Below are 21,743 nucleotides of genomic sequence, written 5' to 3'. Positions count from 1 at the left end.
CAATGTTTAATTCATGAAAAGGCGTATATTAAGTAATTATATTTTTAGAGGTGGGGAGGAGACGTAAACATGTCCAGAATATTTGGTTTCGAACCATTCATGAAAGGGTCAATACTTTAACTGCTTTGATCTCAAAGTTTATTGATAATATAGCAACTCTCCGACCCCCATACTAATTTCCCAGTGCTGTCTTTTTAACTCAACTTTGATTACAGAAATATTGTAGTAAGATAGTATATATATACACACACACACACACACACACGTATATATTATATATAAATAAAATCAGTGCCAAGTTTGGGCTGCTTTAATCCTACATCATAGCAGATTAGATAAATTGTCTTTGTATCATTGACATTGCTAAATATAGATACTGTATTAAAGGTATCGGATTTCACGCATGCGCAATTAATGAAGTTAAATTTGTAACGCTCCTTTCCGTCAACCTCAGCTGTTTTGCACCGTTTATATCTGCATGGATGAAGTGCAATATGTGATCTGTCAAATACATCGGGGATTGCATAACAAATCGACTGCACTTGAATCAAGGATTTGTTCCTTTTCTTCCATTTTAGTTATTACGAATTCTTAACTATAAATTTTTAATTACCCTTGATTATTACGATATTTAAGTACGGTCTTCTAACACATCTCGCTACTTAAAGGGTCATAAAAACGTAAGATAAGATATGATATCAATAGAATGCTGGTGCTAGATCGAAAAAAAGATTATTGATAATTCTTGACTGACACTTGGATTGTGTTTTTATGAAGTCAAAACAGGATTTTGATTGAGCTGCTTCTTTCAAAATAATGTTTACGGATGTAGTTTTATCAGTGACTGTATCAACATTTACACTTAATATCGTAAAAAAAGTAGCCTAAATGTTGGGCTCTTTTTAGCCTGCAAAAAGGAAGAAAACAACTTCATGTTGTGTTGAAAACAACTTTATAACATGAACTGCTAAAAGTGGTTTCCAAAACAACTGCTTCGGTATTCCGCGTGTATCGTGTTTTCGGTACTAAATTAACTACGTTCGTAATACGTGATGAGGTCATCCATAAGATACTTCAATCTACAAGAGGGAAGAAAACAATTTTTATATGTATGTATATATAATACATTGGGCACGTGATTTTCATATCAGTTCAACGTATTGGAGTTCATTTAATTCAAACCGCTTTGATAATAAATTATGTTTTGGCTACATATTATTACATAAAGATACTTATTTACGATCTTCTGATGAGAAAGTCGTACGACCTTATCCACCAGCTCTCCCCCCCCCCTCATAACATGTAATAAATTGATTTTTGGAATGACTATGGCTAACAAACAAATCCAACGGCAGTCGTAATGAGCCCAGGACCACCAAAGCAAAAATAATCACTTTAATTTATAATTTTAGCGAATACATTTCATATTTTATCATCGTAGGGACTCTAAACGTAAGGAATACCGACACGAAATCTTAAAGTACAAATAGACTCGAGATTCATGTGTCGTTTGCCCTCGTCGCCAACTTAATTTCCATGTTAAATGATAATAAAAGATACTAGTGAATTTAACTCCTACTAATTTTTAAATAAAATGGAAACAGTCATCTTCAACAGTACACCCTATTAACCTTCTCAAAAATGATTTGTAGTATACAAATTGATACTATCTGCCTGCTAGACATCTAGTTTTGTTTTTCCTGTTCTTCTAAGCTTCACTATGAAAAGAATCGTTGGTAGGCATACACTCTTTAGACAATTGTGATTACTAAGGGAGATATACCTGTCAGGCTCCATAATTAAAGTCTTCCACTGTTTATTCGAATTTTGGCATACATTACAAAAGTTCTCGTGTACTGTTTGCCTTGATTTTTATTTGATCGACAAACAGTAGCAAGAAAAAAAAATCGCTTAAGGTATGGCAGTATTTTTCATGAAATTCGAAAGCAAATTCAAATCCTAATTTGAATTTGCTTTCGAAAATTAGATTGCGATGGACAAGTTTCTATTTTTTTCTATTCATTTTCTTATTTCGTCGAAACCTACTATAGGACATTTACTATGACTAGGCTAAAGGTTAAATAATTTAGGAATCCTGTTCCAGAGACCGAGTATGGTTCTTTCCAAGCCATTTCAGGTCTCCAACGAGCAGTTTGGTAGTTTTACACCGGATGAACATCATCTACTAAACACATGCATAAATCATTTACTGCATTGGGATTCAAATTAGCAGCTTATAGTGTAAAGCGGAACACTACTTGCAATGGATCTTACAAAAATACCAATCCCGGAGGTTTTTGAAGTGTTAAATAGTGGATGGCATTGTATTTTGTTGTTAGCAGCCCATTCAGATTTTTGATAAAATCAGATTCAATTGTAGAAATTATAAAATGCTATTGTAGTTCTTTTATGCTTTTCTATTTCAGTTGTAATTATAAGTTGTCGGTAACTAAAATCTTACTCTGACCATCTGCAGATGAATGTTTTCTTGTTCGTTCCAGACATACGTTTCTTGTATATATATTGTAAGCACCTGATTCAAATTTTATCAGATGTAAAGTTAAACGAAAATTTCTTGAAAAACACTCGTACAAGAACTTATTAGTTTTAACACGCTCAATAACATTAGTTGTGAAGATATCGAATCAAATAAATATCAATATTGTGTCGCCGAGATTTAAATTAAAATATTTAGTTTTTATATAAACGTATGGCGATGGTAACACGAAAATAATCTACCAGAAAAGTATTCTCATTATCATTTTAGGAGAGGATTGAAATTTCCGCTCTGCATTAACATTGGTTTTTATTTCATCGAAAAAAAAAATCCCTGAAAAAATTGTTTTCAGGAACTACTACTACTGGAGGTGGGGGGGATTTGGAATTATTTTCTCGTAACTCACATCCGCAAAGATTCTTAACTCCCCACATGGGAAGATCTCGGTAATTCTTGGCAAGTAAATCCAACCTTGAAATTGCTGTGTTACAAAAATAACGATCCCACTGCAATCTGCTTGTCAACATGAAAGCATCAGCTGGCAGGAGAATGAGTGTTCTGCTTCTGACTAATACACCCCGATGCCTTTTCCCCGTGTCAGCTCATCATTAACAGTACGATCACGTTGAAGCATTCACACCGAAGCATGCTAATTCAAATTTTGTTGACTGACTTCTATGTTTTCTTATTTATTCTTAGAAATGCTTCCGTGATGTACAGGGCGAGTGTACTTATCCTGTTTTTATTCTACGGGTAGGTTAAACAATTCAACTTATTTTAAAGCACGCGTAATTATTCATTTTTATAATATCAATTGTTTCTCATATATAATTCCTTAGTTGAGATTTTCTTAAAATATGGATTGACTTGAAGTTTCTGTTATTTAAAACATTTGTAAGTAATCTGATCGAATAAATTTAATTTACAAGTAATTATTAGTATTTATTTTAAAGCAGTACAAAATTCATTCGAAATTAAATTTATTTACGTTATTTCTACATTTAATTGCTTTCTGATTTAAATTTCACTGGGTAAGAAAGATCGTAAACATTTTTCGATTCTCCCCCGAAAAAAACAGCAACAAAACCTCAAAAATATAAACATGATTATCTAAACTTTCTTTTGTACTAAATGACTTTAAAGGAAATAGCTTTCAGGTGTTTTCTTCCCCGTGCTCGTCAATTTCCCTTTCTAAGTTACGCTCTCTACTTATCGGTCGGGAAGAGGGAACCCAACCCCCACTTCAAAGTGTCGATTCACCTTATTGACAAACGGTGCAGGACAGGAAGCAACGCAAACGTCCTAATCATTATCATGGCACAGCTGATTAGCGTACTTGGGAAGCATGTGCACCTATAAATTGAGAGTAATTCTGACAAATGGAAGAGAGAAAGATTAGTCCAATGGATAGATTCCTCCTGAAACATTTCATTTTTGTGAATGCGATTATTATTCTACTTTTATTTTAAATTCACCCAAGGAAGGTTAGTGACCTATAGTAGTAAATGTGCTATAGATAACTGGAAGGGGTAAATAAATCAGGAACTCCGCTTTAGAGACCTCAAGGACTTCACTAGCTACTTCACGTGTTAGTCACACACACACACACACACACAGCGCGATGAAAGTTATCATCTGGGATTCTAATATCATTAGGAATGTTTTATGGAGATGTTATTCATCCACTTCAGAATATCTTTGTGGTCATATGAGTTGTGTAATATAAATATCTTCTTTCTGTCTGTTCCATGAACTATTTTCTTTCGAGTATCTTAATTTATCTACCTGAATTAAATTTGCTCAGAATTAAATGTTTACGCACTTACTGATCGGACTGAATAACAGGAGCAAACCTTTTCAATGGTTGGTCAATGTTTCATAACATGTCAACAATTCTCATCGTTCTGATTTTTATTTACCATTCTAATCTACAGTAGACTGTACAATAAATAAAGTATGCAATGGAACAGCTGAATGAAGTATTCGAAATTTGTTAAAATGTAGTTGTAAACGATACCTTTGGACGATATCGTATAGAAGTCCAGCACCAGTATATGTCTACGCTTACTGAATGTCAAAATAGTTAAGTGTTAGGCGAACATGACCTAATGGTGGGGAGGAAAAGGAAAGCGTTTCAGAAACAGGTGTATTCTGCAAACAAAACGTGGCATTGTGTTCAATTAAGGTTAAAATAGTCTTCCTTCACTAGTGAATGTTTAAGTGACGTTTAACATGTAACCTCTTGCGGCTTGGGTTGGCATACTGACACGCAACAACCAAAATGTTTGCAGCTAGAAACAAACGAGTATGTCATTATCCGAAAGACAGGTTAATTGAGGTTACTTTGGGTGTTAACGCGTCCCTCAGATGAAAGGCTCCCTCTTCGGAGAATGGGTTACTCTACTATAAATAGAGGGATGGTGGCGTGGGTTTGAATATCAACAACGCAGATGAAGTTTCTCGCTAAGAGATACTAGTGTTGACCTTCGAGGCTATCGTAGTGCCGAGACCTCTAGGAATTAGGTGTGGCTCTTTTTTTCCTCTTTTTTTTTTTCTCTTCTCCATTACTACTACTAGCTACAGGAACTACGAATTGATACGTAGTGCCGTTTACGGCAACTAAGTTCCTGGTAGTCAACAATAGGCAGGGTTCCTAGACCACCCAGAATTTGGAAACTCACTGGGGTGCTGCCAGAACACAAGACGAAGCTACTGCAGGAGCATCGGCAAATTTTAGCTTTGTAAATGCCGCGAAAACTGTAAATGTCAGTTTTTCTAAATGTCTTCACCAGGAAGTCCACATCGGGAACGCCCGATTGTTAGGGAGATAAAGTGGACACGACTACCCGGTGCTTACTGGTAGTCTTCATTATTTTTCCCATTGCACAGAGGGGGAAAAATGTAACCTACAAACACACCTTTAGAAAGGTACAGTTGAGATTTTCGAAGTATTTCAGATGTGGTTTGTTTGTTGACGGAAAAATTATACAGAAGTCGGGGGAGAAAAAAATGAGTTTCTTCTGCTTATAACTTTTTCTCAGAAATGCAAATCTTTTAGCGGTCGTTTCAGTCAGTTTTGTTCACTGATGCCTAAATATAGAATTAAATCTCTAGAGACTCAGTTCTCAGAGTAAATTCTAAATCGAATATATTTAGACTGTAAGCTATAATTTTAAACAACTGCTTTTGAGTTTGTTTTTCTTAAATTTAATTACGGAAGAGTTATTAAGAACAATCGATTTTTTTTTCGAATATTTTTTCCAAATTATAAGTGGGAGGTTTTGAATTCTAATAGGATGCTTTTATATTTTTTGTTTTTTTATTATTAATAACGTAATAAAATATTTTATGAAAGAATGTCCTAATAAGGAGCTGTGTATCATCGCGAAATATCCGGAATGCAATATTTCGGCAAAATATGTCAAAAATCTTTCTGCAAACATGACAGGGATGTACTATAGACCGTGATTCCGTTTCCCTTAATATTTGGAATTAAGAAAGGAAAGATTAGTCACCAAACTGACATTCGTTAGACGATTGATGTCAGCATACTTCTTTTTAAACATCTGAAGGAGGGGAAAATAAAATCCAATATTGATTTGTTTCATTATCCGAACCTACGAATTTTATCCGAAAATAAGTTCATTTATCAAAGTAAATTAATATAATTATATAGTAATGTATGGACATATTCTCGTAGAATGCGGTTTAGTGATATATATATATATATATATTTAATGATCTTTATTACAAAAAAAGGGAGAAAAACTAGCAGAAGATTATTTTTATGATGAGCAGAATAAATAACACCACTCTTAATGTTATTTATTATGCAATGGTATTTCGGGTTTAATTAGTATCTGAAATTCTGGTACGGAGATCCTTTTGAAAGCTTTTGGACTCTTCAGTACAATTCTATCCCGATTAAACTTTTTTTTTTCCTTGTTTGGAACTGTAATTAATACACTAAACTTTGCCCATATTTTGAGCTTTCAAACTATATAGAAATGTTGGTTTATGGTTAGGAAAACTTGCTTTTTATTAAATGACCAAATAGCCGATAAATAAAACACCTGAAATAAATTTCCTATCATACCTGTATAAGTTTCCATTCCCCTCATCTCCATCTAGAAATGTCCTCTGCAATGTAGTTTCAACAATAAACATGAACATCCTAAATTTAAATCTGCTTTTTGAGTCATCAGAAAATCCAATGGAACGCCATTTTTAGGATGTTTAAACGGATCTTGCCACCGCCCCCTCTTTTCTTTTATAAAAAATGAAACAACTATCATGACTTCTAAGATACGCGTCTTAATATTTTGACTAATTCCGGCTACAAATTGCTTCAAACGTGACTGAGATCTCTCAGCAAAGAAATCTCTTCGTCACAAATTACGTGAAAGGTTCGCAGAAAAATGCACTGAATTCCCCTTTAGATAACCTTCTATTTTTGACGTCACTTCGAAATCGCCAGTGTGGAAAATCCTTTATTCAAATGTCAACACAAACGCTGACATAACCTAGTAGTGTGACTAGACGAAAATAGCTGACTAGTCAAGGGCGAGTTTCTTCTTGATTCACGTTGTTAACATCACTTTATGAAACAAAGTTGCACATACGTTTTGTTTATAAACAGAACTAGCCATAATTCGATCCTGTAATTTGTGGCTGTGCTATTTCGTTATAATGCTGCTTTTTTTTTTTTCGAATTTGCTTTATGGTATATATTTTTTTATTTAATATCTATACAAAATTTTCCTATGGTTATTAGACAAATTTCTTTTTTTTTCTCCTCGTTTGTCTCTTCTCATTTTGTGTCACTTTATATCTTATAACTGATATTATTTTTCCCCCCTCAAATGTTTAGAAAGAAATTTATTGAACTGTTAAACTGGTCTCTGCTAAAGGAGTCTTAAAGTTAATCAATGAAATATAATCCAGCGGATCGTTTTCCATACAACTTCGCTGTTTATTAAAAAAAAATCATTCAATCACTAATCTTCATAATTTCTTAAATCACGATCTTTTCCAAGTGAAGAACTTTAAAATCAGCAAGAACACGAGGAAATTTTTCTAGGCCTGCCTGCTCGACTGGTCTTACAACTGTCGTAAGACTTCCGCAAAGAGATGGTAGTTTCTTTATCTTGAAACTAATTTTGCCTTCATACGCGGCTCAGCCATGTTATCTAATATATAATAAACTACGTAATATTATATTATAGATGTTTTTATTTACTTTATGATTAATAAAAGTGTTTTTTTTATTTTTTAAGAATTCTTGTGACTTCCGATTAAGTTATCACACATTCGTTTTACTAGTTTCGATGCTTTTGTACAGTGTAAAATACAGTGTATCAACAGGGCCGGTCCGAGAGTATCCGATGCTCCTATACAATGTCTTAATATATACATTGTCTATATGTTGTAGCAAAATCTGGCACTCCGAAGTCTTAGCGCCCCCTAGGCGATTGCCTAGGTTCGCCTAATGATAAAACCAGCCATGTATTTCAAATATCCGCTAACTTCGTTTTATTCCCAAAAGAGTAGTATTCAAAGCAGTCTATAAATCAAGGTTTATTTCAGTTCGCTAGACTGAAGACAGAAATTTTATCTCTCGCCTACTTTTAATTTTCACATTACTCAACAACAAAAATAAAATTATTACAACTTATATGGACCGGACGATATCATTTATATAATTTGTTATAATTGCACCTTTTTTTTTTTTTTTCCCTCTTCGTGTTTTGGTCGACTTGCCGAAGAAGGAGAAGAAAAAAAATCACTGAAAAGATAGTAAAAAAAAAAAAAAAATTGCACATGGCTTACATCAATGCGTTCCTATGTAGCATGTATAAATGGCACTATTATCATCTCCGTTAAGGTTTCTAAATAGCCCAACATTATAAACAGATAGTAAATAAGTATTAGATTATTATTAGGTTTAACAATTTATATTTTTTTAGTATATTAACCTTATACTGCTTGAGGATATCGCTTCAAGTAGTTTATTTATCAAATAAGTTCATCTATTATGTATCTTTTTTTAAAAAAAAAAATAATTGAATGCTAATACACTTAATGTTAATTGTCCTCTAACGAATTCTAATGAGATAGATAAAATCTGGGCATTCACATGCGAACAAAATCTTGCGTGGGCAGTAATTTTATTCTTCCCTCAGGCATTCAATACGATCCTAGCGTAAATCTTGTTCAGCATACCAAACAATGGGCGAGAGAAGTTGACGTGCCCATTCCAACTTGATTAATGTGTTACAATAAAAACTAATAAATATCGCATAGCGTTCAATGGGTATCCCTGACTACGGCCGGTCTGATGACATAGTCGGTGGGGACAAGATAATAGGGAACTTTTTATATATATATATATTCATTTTTTTTTTAAGAGACGTTTCAACTAGCTTAGTTGTTTGAAACACGTGTGGTTTTACAGGGGTGGGGCACTTAGGTTGAGTCTCGACCTGCCGGTGAACAGGTGTAGTGTTTCACAGAGATGTCATAGGCCTTCTATACTGAAAATGGGTTCAAAGTGCTGCACGTTCCGTTAATGAAATACAAATGACTTAACTGCAAAGCTGGATGAATATATATATATATTTTTTTTTTATATCTTCATTGTTTAGTGCTAACCTTGTACTGAAGTTGTTTTGTTTCTTAGTACAAAGTTGGCACACTGACGTGCTAAGAAAATCTATCAGTTGTTTCTAGGAATGAAATTCGCATTATACATGATTAGACATACATAATGCTAAATGAGTTATAGGAAGCGATTTGGAAATCTATACGTTGTACTTCGTATATGATTTACTGAGATGAGTGATACATGCTTCACTGTCATTACAAAAAGAGTTGCAATCGTTCTCGTTCATTGTAATACATCAATAAGCCATCAGTTCTTATTACCGTCTATGAAAATTCGTGTTTGCATCATACATGAAATGGTGATGGCAACTTGAATGGCTCAGACCGATGACAGCATTAGTTCAATCTAATATTGCATTTTATACCAAGAATTAAATTTTGTATAAAACACTTGCGGTTTTCATAAAAACAGCTATTTTTCGAGTAATGGGGAAGATTAATGAAGTTATTTAGAAAATATATTGCATCCTGGGTATTATTCATAAATAAGACTTGCCTATGAGTTTCTCCGTGTGTATGCGCACGAATTCGGACACTTACATGAGTGGGAAGCTTCAATGGCAGAAATTTCCCAGTGATGAAATTTTTTATCGAATGTGCAATGTCTGAACTGGTATGTTACACATCTTTTTAGTATGTGGTGACCTGCTTTTGACCATGCCCTGTACTTCTGTTTTTTGTTAGTTGATTGCCACATTACATTGCGAAGTTTGCCTCTAGGAATTTAAGAAATCTAACACGATAACTAGCATTCATGGTGTAATAATAAAGGTCTTGAATGGAAATACACCATTTCGAGGGTCCCACTGATGAAATTAAACGGGAGCGTCTAGGCATTTCTATGAATAGGATATTAAGAATAGAAGATTTTTACTAGAATAATATATGATTAGTAATTATCACGAGTAGAATAAACCACTAAAACTATAGAAAGAGTAGGAAACTGCAAATGGTTATTTATTACTTCTCTTAATATTCTAAGTTTCAGTTGAATCTCATTTCTTCAGAAGTGTTATTCATTTGAAAGACTCTTCATTTAAAAATTAAGATTTTGTTAAACGGTGTTTTTGCATTTGCTAATAAAGATGAGAATAACAAGTCGGGAGTAATTTTCAATCAAAGAAAACTACCAAAGCGTGTTGCTGTTCTGGTTCTTTTAACCACTATTGATCATGGAACTTCATTACTACGAAATGAGATTCAGATATATCATTATTAATAATAAAATCAGGAATATTATAGAATGTAGATCTACTACGCCACATTGATTCTTCTCTATTATCACTGATTAGGTACCAATTACAAATGCAACTATCTACTTAATCTATATCGCTAAAAAGCAATGTTTAGTAAGATTTACTGTGTATGAATTCATTCAATATTAACATAACTAATTTACCTTAATGATTTAATTAGGTCACCTACACGATCTGTGTATATTGTGTGTGTGTGTGTGTGTGTGTGTACATCGGTTATAAAATATTTCGATTTTAACATTAGAATCTTGCGAAGAACTGAAAGATTTGAATGTCATCAGATTTATGTATTAGGCTTTTAAACAAAATTTCTGACATAACATTGCGCAGGTGTATTCTGACCTCAAGTAAATAAGAGAAAGAGTGAGATGAAACTTGGTAGAATCACTGCAGTAGAGCAGGATTCTTATACCTACCAAAACTCTGGATTCCAGCTCCTAGATTTGGAAATATAAGTTATGTAATCGGCTTACACCCAAATGGTATCTATATCCCCGATATTCCATGCTCCAACATGTTTATCCTCATGTAGGCTGAAAAGCAAAAAGATATAATGGAGATGACTCCACTATTCACAGAACATTAAGGCATGGACCAATGATGGATCTTTCAAAAGTCCATTCTGGACATTCACTGGCATGGACACAACTGAAGCAATGAGTCCTTCAGGATGTGAGTTCCTATAAAATAAGAAATTAAACATTTGTAGCGAAAGCATTTTCTGCAGAAAGTTTTTTCGTAATAACTGAGGGGTTCTTCTATTCGTTAGCAGCTTCAGGATGGTCATCGCCTTAATCCTGTGGCATCTGGGCCATTAGAAAAGTAATAAACTGAGTATGAATACTTCAGAAATTCTAGATCTTACGAAGTTCTAGATATTCTTGGTGTAGAAATGTAGAGGAAGTTATTACACACACACACACACACACTTACTGAAACAACACGCACTAATAAAGCCAAAATAAATGTCTTAGTGTTACTGAAGTTTTGTCTATTTCATCGTAGGCACGATTCTACAGATATTTCCCTTTTAAAATAGGGAGCAACTTTATAAACGCATGTACTTTAAGAATACATTGCAATACTAACTACGCTTTCATACCGGACATGCCCTAATGTTAAGTACTGTTGTTGGAGTTTTTTTTTGTTTTTTTTTTAACCTTGGTTTTCTTCCTCTCTCTCACGGAGGAAAGCAAAACGCTCGAGGAACTTCCCACGGAGTCGGAACCTTTATTTACATCGGTAAAGATCGATCTGTTTGTATTAATTATATCTTCCGCCATTCCTTGAACTGCCACAACGTCGTCATTATTATCGTGGTAGTAGATGGATGGCACAGGTAGGTGGATTCTGTTACGTGAGGCAATGTAATTAATCTTAATGTATATTGCTTGCTTATCACCACCACCTTTATTAGGATCTTAAGAGCGGTGTTCCACAATAGTCGATTAACCCCCCCCCCCATTTCCCCCCTCATTTTAGTATGTCAATTCAAAGTATGCGATTTTTTTTAAAGTTTTTTTTTCCTTCATATTTTAAAACAACAGAAAAAATAACTTTATTTGGATTGGAAGCAAATGCCAATATTAACACTTAGTTACGTATTTGCAGTAAAAATAATAATAAAATTAAAAACATTCCTTTAGTTTTCATTTTGTCCGCCGAACAAAAGGATTGCAACAACCATCACATTTCTGCGACCCAAATCTTCTTCACCGAAAATAATTTTCCAAGGAAGCAAACAATAATGGAAAAGTAAAGGCTCAAATGCTTCTATGTATGCTGTCAATAGCATAAAGCGTGGGTTCAGGGCTTGGAATATTTCTGAAAATCGTGTTTAGGTAATGATCTGGGCGGATTCTTGTTCCATCATAGGCACATGTTATTACAATAAATTAGTTAATATAAGGAAACGTGGAACTCAACTTCAAGGAAAACTGGTGTTTTGTTTGCATGCATAATATTAATACCAAGTTTCGATTAACCCAGAAGTAGCTGGTAATTAGCTTTCTAACTGTGCATTCTGTCACACCAGTAGTATTCTAGTAAACGTGTTTACTTGCCCATTCTTACTTGCATGTATTCAGAAAGTTTTGGCAAGCAGTCTCCTGACTGCAAAGATTTCTCGTAAATCAAAGGTCATTCTAGGCAGGATCAAGGGTGGCTGGTCGTTTGTATTGGAAATCAGCACACACATTATAATTACCTTTCGTTATACATAAATTTACCTGTTTGATTCTCCCTCCTTCCCGGGGATTAAACTAACCTGTCAGAATTTCTTCGAATATTGCAGATTTTTCTGTTCCACGAAATGGCGTGGTATGTTTTTTTTATTTTTATTTTGTTTATTATAATCAATCAGTGCTCGCGGCTTCAGTGTCATCATTTTACTCGCTTCAGCTTCCCTCTCATTTTTAGAAGGAAAAAATCAGTATAATTAGTCTACGCTTTGCCTTTTAAAAGATGGTTACCGATAATACTAAAAGGATGGAGTTGACCCACCTTCTATTTAGTGGATTTAAAATAGTCAGTGTGTTAATGGTGATTGTACTCAAGAAAATATATCTAATTAAGAAGAGGTGGCCAAGCTATTAGAGAAGGGAGGAAAAAAGTATACAATTCAAATCCATGGTCTCCTGTAAATGTAAATCAGTCTTCATAATTAGCTTTTAATTATTTTGGATTACTGGAGGCTGGGCCTGTTCCTAATAGCTTTAAATTGCAGTTGCATTTACTGATCCAAACATTTTAAGGAAGATCATTTGTTTTTTAATCCTTCTGGAAGGATATTAAGATAGGATTATTATGAATCTCTAGGATAATCATAGTTTATCCAGTAGTATGATTACTCGTGACGGACTTTTTTTTTTTTTAATGTCTTTATACTCAACTGACCTATTGGAGTAGAAAGGATTATTTTACAAACAAGAAAATGTTAAGATTTGATTAAGTGTCAGTAGTGTTTGGGTACATCTATATTTCGGTAATAGAAATGATGTCTATTATAATATTAATCCTCTATCTTCCACCTCTCTGCTTATTCTTTAGCTATCAGTAGAAATTGAGAGGTCGGTGACCAGAATGATTCATCGTGAATTTTGATTAGGATTTAGAACTGCCTCAAGCGACTAATAAAATTGAATTCCTTGTTGCAGATTGGAATCGACATCGTTGGTTGGTTGTCTAAGAACTTCTGACACGCCCAACAGTATATTCCTTTTAAGAACATTGACCTTATATATTAGAAATCATTTTCGTAGAAGGGAAAACAATTATTCGTTAGTACCTCCCTATGTCACAAGCTTGACACTGTTCAATTTCCATCTTATTACGTTTTCGATGAGTCACTAGACTAGTTCAAGTACTTAAAAACCGAACGATAATGTTTATATCGGTTCCAAGAAAGTGGAAGGAAGGATGGATTACTAAGCTGTTTTAATGAGAAAGCTAATCCCTTCGCCTCCTTGTACTTATGAAAACGAAATAAAGTGCACTGATGCCTGAATTGGAACATAATTTCTTAATGATAGTGTTATATACGAAGGTTAAACCTGTGTATATTAATATTATAAGACTTAGATAATCCAAGAACCTTTTTCTTGAAACCAAGATTTTCTTTTCTCCAAGCCATTTAATTTCTATAAGCAAGATGTCAGCCTCTCGTTGAGCGATAAAAAATCATTTACTTTTTTGTGAGGAATTATAAATCCTTGACAATTTCTAATCAGGAAATCCTGTTTTCATTTCCCTCCTGGAAATATTAAAATCAGGTTGTAATAATGCCTTTTATTTGAACTTTTTATTCCTCGTGACGTATTCTTCTGCCAAACAAATTCTATTCAATACACTTCTTGGTGAAAGGGGTAGAGTTCGATCATTTGTATTTTCCTTAGTTCTAACTGTTACGGGTAAACAGTTTTCAACGTCGAAAATCCATCAAGAACACTTACATGAAAGTACAATGGATAGCGAAGCTTTTTTTTTTTTTTTTTCAATAGGAATTAATATAACAGAAGATGCGTTTTAAAGGACATCCTGAATCTCCTTGGAAATATTTCTCTCTCAGAAAATAACTCCGAATTGTTATACAAATACTTTAAACTAATGATAGTGTTCTGAAATTAAGTGGCCTTGATTTATCGAACTATTAAAACTAAGAAAAATTAAAATCTTCAATCACCATGACGTCAGAGGTGGCATGAACTCGAGCAAAGGCAAAATGGGACTGCAAGCGTCCATGAAATAGTACTGAAGCCATAAAACGATGTAAAAGAAAAGTAATTAACGTCAGACTTAACGGGATATAAATTACCTACACGTGAAGATTTGCTTTATTAGGAAGGAATCAGACCTACGCACGCCAAAATTCAATTACATCATCGAGTAAAAAAGCACCAAGCTGTTGTGAAGTGTCATTGTCTACCATCGAATTCATTCTTAACGATGTAATTTCTTGTATATCATTTTTATTGGAGATATTACTGAAGGTTACGTCACATCCACCTTAGTCAGCGAAAAACGAGGAACTATTCTATTAGACTAGTTTATAGAAAAATCTTCGATAGTTGAACTCATCTCAAGCGAATCAAATAATTCGCTGCATGCACTGCTGTTGTGTCCTTAGTAATCATGTCTAAATCTGCAAATTTTAAATAAAAAATAATTTTAAATGATTATAGAATATTTTTCGCTTTAGATGGAACAATATCTTAACTTTCCTTTTGGAAAAAAAAAAAATCTGGCTTTTCAACTGAAGCTGAGAGTTGGTCAGAAGTTAAAGGACATTCTCCTGCAAACTAAATAACATGCATGCAATACAAGACATGCAATTAATAGACAATACAGCACTCCCTACATAGCAACAAGCTATTCGGAATTTATATATCAATACAAGCCATATAAACTCGGAGATATACAAACTCATCAAGTTCAGGCAACAGGCAGCCTTTGCAATAAACAACCAGTGGCTTTTACCAATTGTCTATCGAAGTAAGCAATTAATCCACTTCTAATTGAAATCTCGGATTAAATTCCATGTTTTAAGTTCATCCAAACTTCAGACTTAAACGATGTCAGTTGTGTCGTAGCCTTTCAAAACAGTTCTGAAAAAGTTTTTGGAAAGGGTTTTTCAAAACCTTTTTTAATTTTTTACTTGCCTATAATTTCCAAACTCCTACTGTCTGCTCTGTCTGATTCGTATAATTTTCGTAATAACTATTACAGATCATTTTGCTTGTTCTTCAGTAATTACGTTACCTTGTATTATCTCTTGGAACATCCACATTTCTACTTTCACAGAAGAGATCACATTATAAAGATAAGCTAAGATGCTTTTCTTGGCGTCCTATAGCGTCCAGCTTCAAGGAAAAGATTGCCAGTTAGGGTGGTACCTTTTTTCGAGGTTGATGCCAGCCTCTCCCAGCACATTGCAGTGGGGTTCCTACTAAATGGAAGAACTCGTTTATTGCTCCATTATCCAAGAATGCGAAGCGTCTGCAGCTTAGCTAGAAAGTTCTTGCGCATATACTTAATTTCGAGAAATGGTATGGACCCTTGATAAATAATACTCGGTAATCCATTTACATTTTTTATTTATTTATTATTTTTTTTTGTACTCTTTTACTTTTAGATTTCTAAGAACATATGATTCCTTATACACAGGGTGTCCCAATCGGTTAATGCACGTGTGATTATTTATGAGATCGAACTCTAAATATTAAATATTATTCTGCTCTTTTAGTTGACCAAAATAAATGTTAAGGCAATTGACATTCTTAATTGTGCTAGTTGCCATTTATATACATAAAGAGAAAGAAACAATAAAAAAAAAAAGTTCCTTCCTTCAGTTGGCCTTCAACGCCTCCTACGCACTGTAATTATCACTATTAGAATAGAAAGTGGTAAGCTAAGAGCTATGAATTTAAACATAACCTCGTAAATAAACTGGTAAAACCAAAAGAACAATACACACGCACATTGTGTGTATGAGCCAGATAGGGAAGGGAAAAAAAAAGTCACTTTCTATCATCAACTTATCAAATACTGCTACGAAAGGACGTACTTATATCAACTTGGCCGTTGATGTTATCTACAAGCTTTCTCCATTCTACTGAGCACATTTACGTGGGTATCATTGCGTGCAAAGAACACGAATTGCTTGTTGCGGGAGTTCCGTGTAGCTGTTACCAAAGGGTGTTTTGCGTAGGAGAAGGAGAACAAGACAGTATACGGTATCTGAAGTCACTTTGAAGGATTTGATGGACCTATCAATTCTTTTTTGTAACATTAATGTTGACAAACTACTTCTGCGATTCATTGATTTATGACATCAAACACAACTCGCTTGACGTCTTTTTATAGGGAACGTAAGCAGTTACTATTAGTTTTTTTTTTCCCCTTTATGTGCAACTGCCTTCTGTCCTCTTTCCAATCTAACCTTCATTGACATTCCTCATAATAAATGACATGAATGAACTAGTTTTGCCTTGTTTCCTAAACGAATAAAGAAAAAAAAAAAAAAGAAGGGGGTAGTTGCATATATATCACGGAATAATTGTATGAGCTTTTCAGTATAGATTGAATATCTACTCCATGAAGGTCAAGACAATTACTAATTGCATAGCAAAGAACCAATAAGAACTATATCATTATTATAATGACAGTTTTTTTTATAATTGCCATAACATTTGATTTGCCTCGGTTTGATATCATTACGATAATGCTGTATATAGCTCAAACAAAACTCATCATTTACGAGAATTCATATTTATACCGCATCCAGTTAACCAATATTCCAAATGAATAAAGTCGTGCAATATGTAATTTCCGTTTCTTAAATTTAGCAGTTGATCTTTCTGATTGTTGGTTTGCAGGGGATTTACGTTTTTGCTTTGTCATTGTTTTAATGATCCAAGCAAAATACACTTGGGAATATTTGCTTCTTTCGTTTGTTTTTTTGGTTATGCTGAGCTAAAAATAATCATGAAGAAATTCACTGCACTTTTACTACTTCTCCGTAGGTTACAGATAGCCAGACTATCTCAAGATATATTTTATCCACCAGTTTGGAATGAAAATTCTGCCGTTCCGAATAGGGATTGCTGAAAAATATTATTACACGCTTTAAGAAGTCCTGTCTTTACACACAGGGTATCCCAAATATATATATATATTAGTATTTTTTTCTTTTAATTTTTCATTAAAGATCTTAAAAGTAAATGTTAAAAATTAAAATACAAGTGAAGATGTAAGTTTTGATATGTTAACTGTTTACTAAATCTTCACTTCAGAAGTAAATCTCATTTCTAAATACACCCAGAACGATGAATTGGTAGAGGAACCCTATAAAATGGCCCTCTCTATCTCCTGATTTTAACACCCATAGACTAAGGCTAAAGTTCATCATAACAAACCGAGAAATCTTGTGGAATTGAAACACCACATTCGAGAAGCATTACAACCATTTCCCCCCAACTGTACTGGACAGTCCTATTGAAGACGTTGAACGTAGAATTAGATGGAAACCAGTAGATCCTTACTTGTGTTTAGGATTAAATTTACATCTTCGCTTGTTTTAATTCTTACTATTTACTTCTATAATCTTAAATAAAAGAAATCTTTTTGGATAATCTGCACTTTGCATTACGTTTGCCTCTAAGGAGTCAGCATCATTCTAATATTCGCTCATAGTTGAACGAATTTCATATCCTAATTTCCAATTAAAAAAAAAATCGCTGTCGTGCTTTAAATTAATATTTTCGGATAAGTCGTTGACTTATTCCATCACTAAGAAACCGCCTCTTGCTCATGTGCTATTAACACAATTGAATCGAAAATATTTTTGTTTTATGCGATTCGTACTTGCTAATTTAATGAAATCGACAAAAATTCGAATCCGACATTTGTCGATTCATACATTACAATTTCAACACCACTTCGTACATTACACAAGTCAACATTTTGGACTACATTTAACTAAGAATTTCACGCTATGCAGTAAAGTTGCATAAATTCACTACGAGTGGAACGTTTTTCATCTTGCATTATTTAAATTCAACTTGTTTGGCTAATTTATGGGTGGTTAAATCGTGGTGTTCATATTACTAATGAATAATTTTCTTATTCATTATAGTAATAAAGCCTGAATTTTGCTATCATTAATCATACCGAAGACACCTTATACAACACAATCAGCTGCATTGCCACTTCGTGACGTCAGCATCTTGCCCTCACTGAAGAAAGTCAACAGGTAAAGAATCTTCCCAAATGTATGGGGGCGGAAAAAAGGTGTCGAAATTCTTGCACGATTTTGTTCACTCGCTCACTACTGCTAAATCATTCTTCCGGGTTTTTGAGAGCCTCGCCTTAAAATTTCGTATATACCGGATATCTTGTTTATATAGTAACACTGTCGTACTTGTAAGCTAAAAGTCCAAGGATGGACGTATTTGACTGACAAAAAATAGCTCGAAGCAGGAGGGGGAAGATAAAAATCTAAATTTGGATATTAGTGATTAGTTACGTAATAGAAAGTAGTCCTACGTTCTGAATTATCTCAAAATATACTACGATAATTTGATATTAATCTCATCACCCAGAAATTAAGAGAACTTTTTAAAATATTTAACTGTAATTACCTATGAAACAGGTAATTTCTCCTTTTCTTGCAGTGTTCTAACAGTTAACATTTCCCATTTTTTAAACCGATATTAGAATAAGGTTTTGGTATTTGCTTTAAATATAATTCCAGGTGACGTGTATGTAGAAATAAATACATTACGCAAATTCTTCCATCGCATGCTTTCAAGACTACTCACTTCACTGGAAGAATATTGAGTTGAACATCTGACACCGCGGAGAGGTGATGAGTATTAACTTATGTGCAGAAGACTGTCGCAATATTCTGCTGCAGTTCAATATAATAAATACTAAAATACCGATTAAAAAATTGCAGTTACTAAGCGCATTAAAAGCAGTATAATTAAGCTATATTAAGTTGCATAAAACGGGCTAGATCAAAATGAAGTTGCCATAATTTTACTGATCAGGGTTAAAAAAAAATTATAAAAAAAAACAGGCTCTTAGACTTGTCACAGAAGAAAAAATTATGATGAACAAAGTCAAATTTAATACTTTTTTTTTTTTTTCCCCTAGAGGACAACTGGAACAATTTTATAGAATCGAGATATTTTTGATCGGCTGGTGGAAAAATGTACAAAAAAGATTAACTAGCTCAAAGAACAAGACTGGCTCCTTCCACGATTTTCCCCCCTCGCTTGTACACACCAAGGGATAACAAGAACAGATCAGTTTCCGTGAAAAAGAAAAATAACCATTTAGATGCTCTAATTACTTCTTTCCGGCACTTCATTCTCAGACTTTTCTGTAGCGGTGTTTGCCGATGATCGCAATGCACAAAGGTGAGGTTTATGGCCGGATGCTATGATGCTGACCACAGATTTGTTGAATATCTGCTTTTCACTTCAGTTTTCTTTAACTTCGTATAAACTTATGTGGAAAAGTTTTGGGATTGCTTATGGAAAAACCGGACAATCCTCTAAAACTGAATGGCCTTGGCTAAATAACGTTTAAATTATTGAGAAGAGGGATATTTCCTTATTCTGACAAAGAATAATCTGAGGTGGTTCATAAGACATTGATTCAATTATCTTCAATGGAACCCAGATTTGATATCAGCTGAACTTTGAATACTTTGAGTACAAATACCGAAACTCAACTGCAACTAAAGTAAATTATCTCAGTAATACTATTATCTTTAATTTGAAGATGCTAGTCAGTTTTCTTTCGTTTATCAACCTTTGATAAGGTGCAGTTTGAAACTCAAATGGTACTCAAATTCGCATAAACACATAACATTTGTCTGAAAATTGGAAAGATGGTATTAAAGTAAAATAGTTTAGGAATTGGCGCATGGCGCTTTTTTATGAGTGTGCTAGGATTAAGTATTAAAGAACATTTCAAAATAGTTATCTTTTTGATGGTATCATTGTGTATATGTATGTGTGTGTGTGTATATGTATGTGTATATATATATATATATACATACATACACACACACACATTTAGTAATTTCAATGTTAGTTGCAAGGCTGTAAATTGTTTCTAAGATGAGAATAAACCTTTTACTACATGAAAAAAAAAAAAAAAAACTTCGCTTATCCCAAACCAGATGTACCGAATGAGGCATCACCTCATCCCTTTAAAACCTTGGCTCACTTTTGCAGAATTTCTTCCATTCACACCCCTCCAAAAAGTTTGTCTTCATTACTGCCTACTTGAACAGGAGCAGCTATTCATAAAGACCGTTTCAACAAATGAATTTATTGCTGCTTTTCTTTCAGTTCGATTAACTGTTGTCATTGCAAATCAGATCAAAAACAATGCAAGCATGCACATAGGTGGACTAGAAGAAAATTTGTATGGATAAGTTCTCAGTAATACTATTATCCTAATTTAAAGATTCATGTCAGTCTTCTTTCGTTTATCAACCTGTGATATTGACTGGATCAGCTCTTACATTGAGGACAACATGCATTTCTTCAAGACACTACCAGTCTTCGTTGCAGAGTGGAAGTGTGTTTTCTGTAACCAACAGTCTGCATATCTGATTCCCACAGTAGACATATTTGGATATTTTGTTGAATTTCTTGATAGTAAACGACTTTATCTCCCGGTGTGAGGCCACATTCCTGTTAGTTCTGAAGTGGCTTGAAAGTTTCATGTTTGGTCAATAGAGCAGGGTTTTCAGATTATCTAGATGTATAAATATTCCTTGCTAGACCATTCAAACCGAGGTCATTCCAAGAAATTTTTCTGTTCGCGAACTCCTTTTGGAAAGATGTTCAGTGGGTTAAAAAAAAAAAGTGCAGCTCTGTGTAAGGATTTTATCATTAAATTCAGACCTGCCCACGATACTAATACCGATGCATATTATCGGCTTAAGGGAAAAAAAAAAAAAAAAACTAAACGAAGAGATCATAATCTCGCAACCAAATATTCTGTTGTTTCAAGAAGCTGAGGCGGTCCAGTGAAATTTTTAGATTTATCCTGGACTTGCTGCTTTAGAATTATTTACACTTACTTTATCCAGAATGTTCATGAAAGAATCAAATAATGGTGTGGTCGTAGATTAATTAATCTTTAAAACAGAGTGGCATGGTATTGCCAATGACTCGAATCGAATAATAATCCTTACGGACAGAGTTGGATATGTTATTCACGAACATCTTCCCGAAAGGTTCGTGAATAGAAAAAAATCTGTTGGAAAGACCTCGGTTCGAATGGCCTATCAGGTGATATTTATTCAT

The 21,743-nt window shown here is 33.9% G+C and overlaps 1 protein-coding gene across 5 annotated transcripts in view; it reads left to right on the top strand.

The window, feature by feature from the left end:
- Positions 1–21,743, top strand: part of LOC150110547 (uncharacterized) — a 72,826-nt gene that overhangs the window by 15,645 nt on the left and 35,438 nt on the right. Inside the window, exon 1 of one of the 5 annotated variants that reach the window (XM_090394658.1) lies at positions 3,224–3,250. The exons of 2 other annotated variants lie outside the window; for them this stretch is intronic. Coding sequence is in view for 1 of the 3 variants with exons in the window: in XM_090394642.1 (XP_090250768.1) it covers positions 19,817–19,835 (19 nt within the window). In the remaining 2 variants the exon portion in view is untranslated. Of the gene's footprint in view, positions 1–3,223; positions 3,251–3,286; positions 3,392–19,705; positions 19,836–21,743 lie in introns of those variants that run through there. 2 more of the 5 variants (XM_090394682.1, XM_090394642.1) reach the window with 2 other exon arrangements.

Source organism: Typopeltis vanoorti, chromosome 1 (assembly GCF_054136105.1).
Source record: "Typopeltis vanoorti isolate ZY-2024b chromosome 1, IOZ_Tvanoo_1.0, whole genome shotgun sequence".
Lineage (NCBI taxonomy): Eukaryota > Metazoa > Arthropoda > Arachnida > Uropygi > Thelyphonidae > Typopeltis > Typopeltis vanoorti.
The sequence above is the reverse complement of the archived record's forward strand: the minus strand, read 5'-3'. Positions and strand labels throughout refer to the sequence as shown.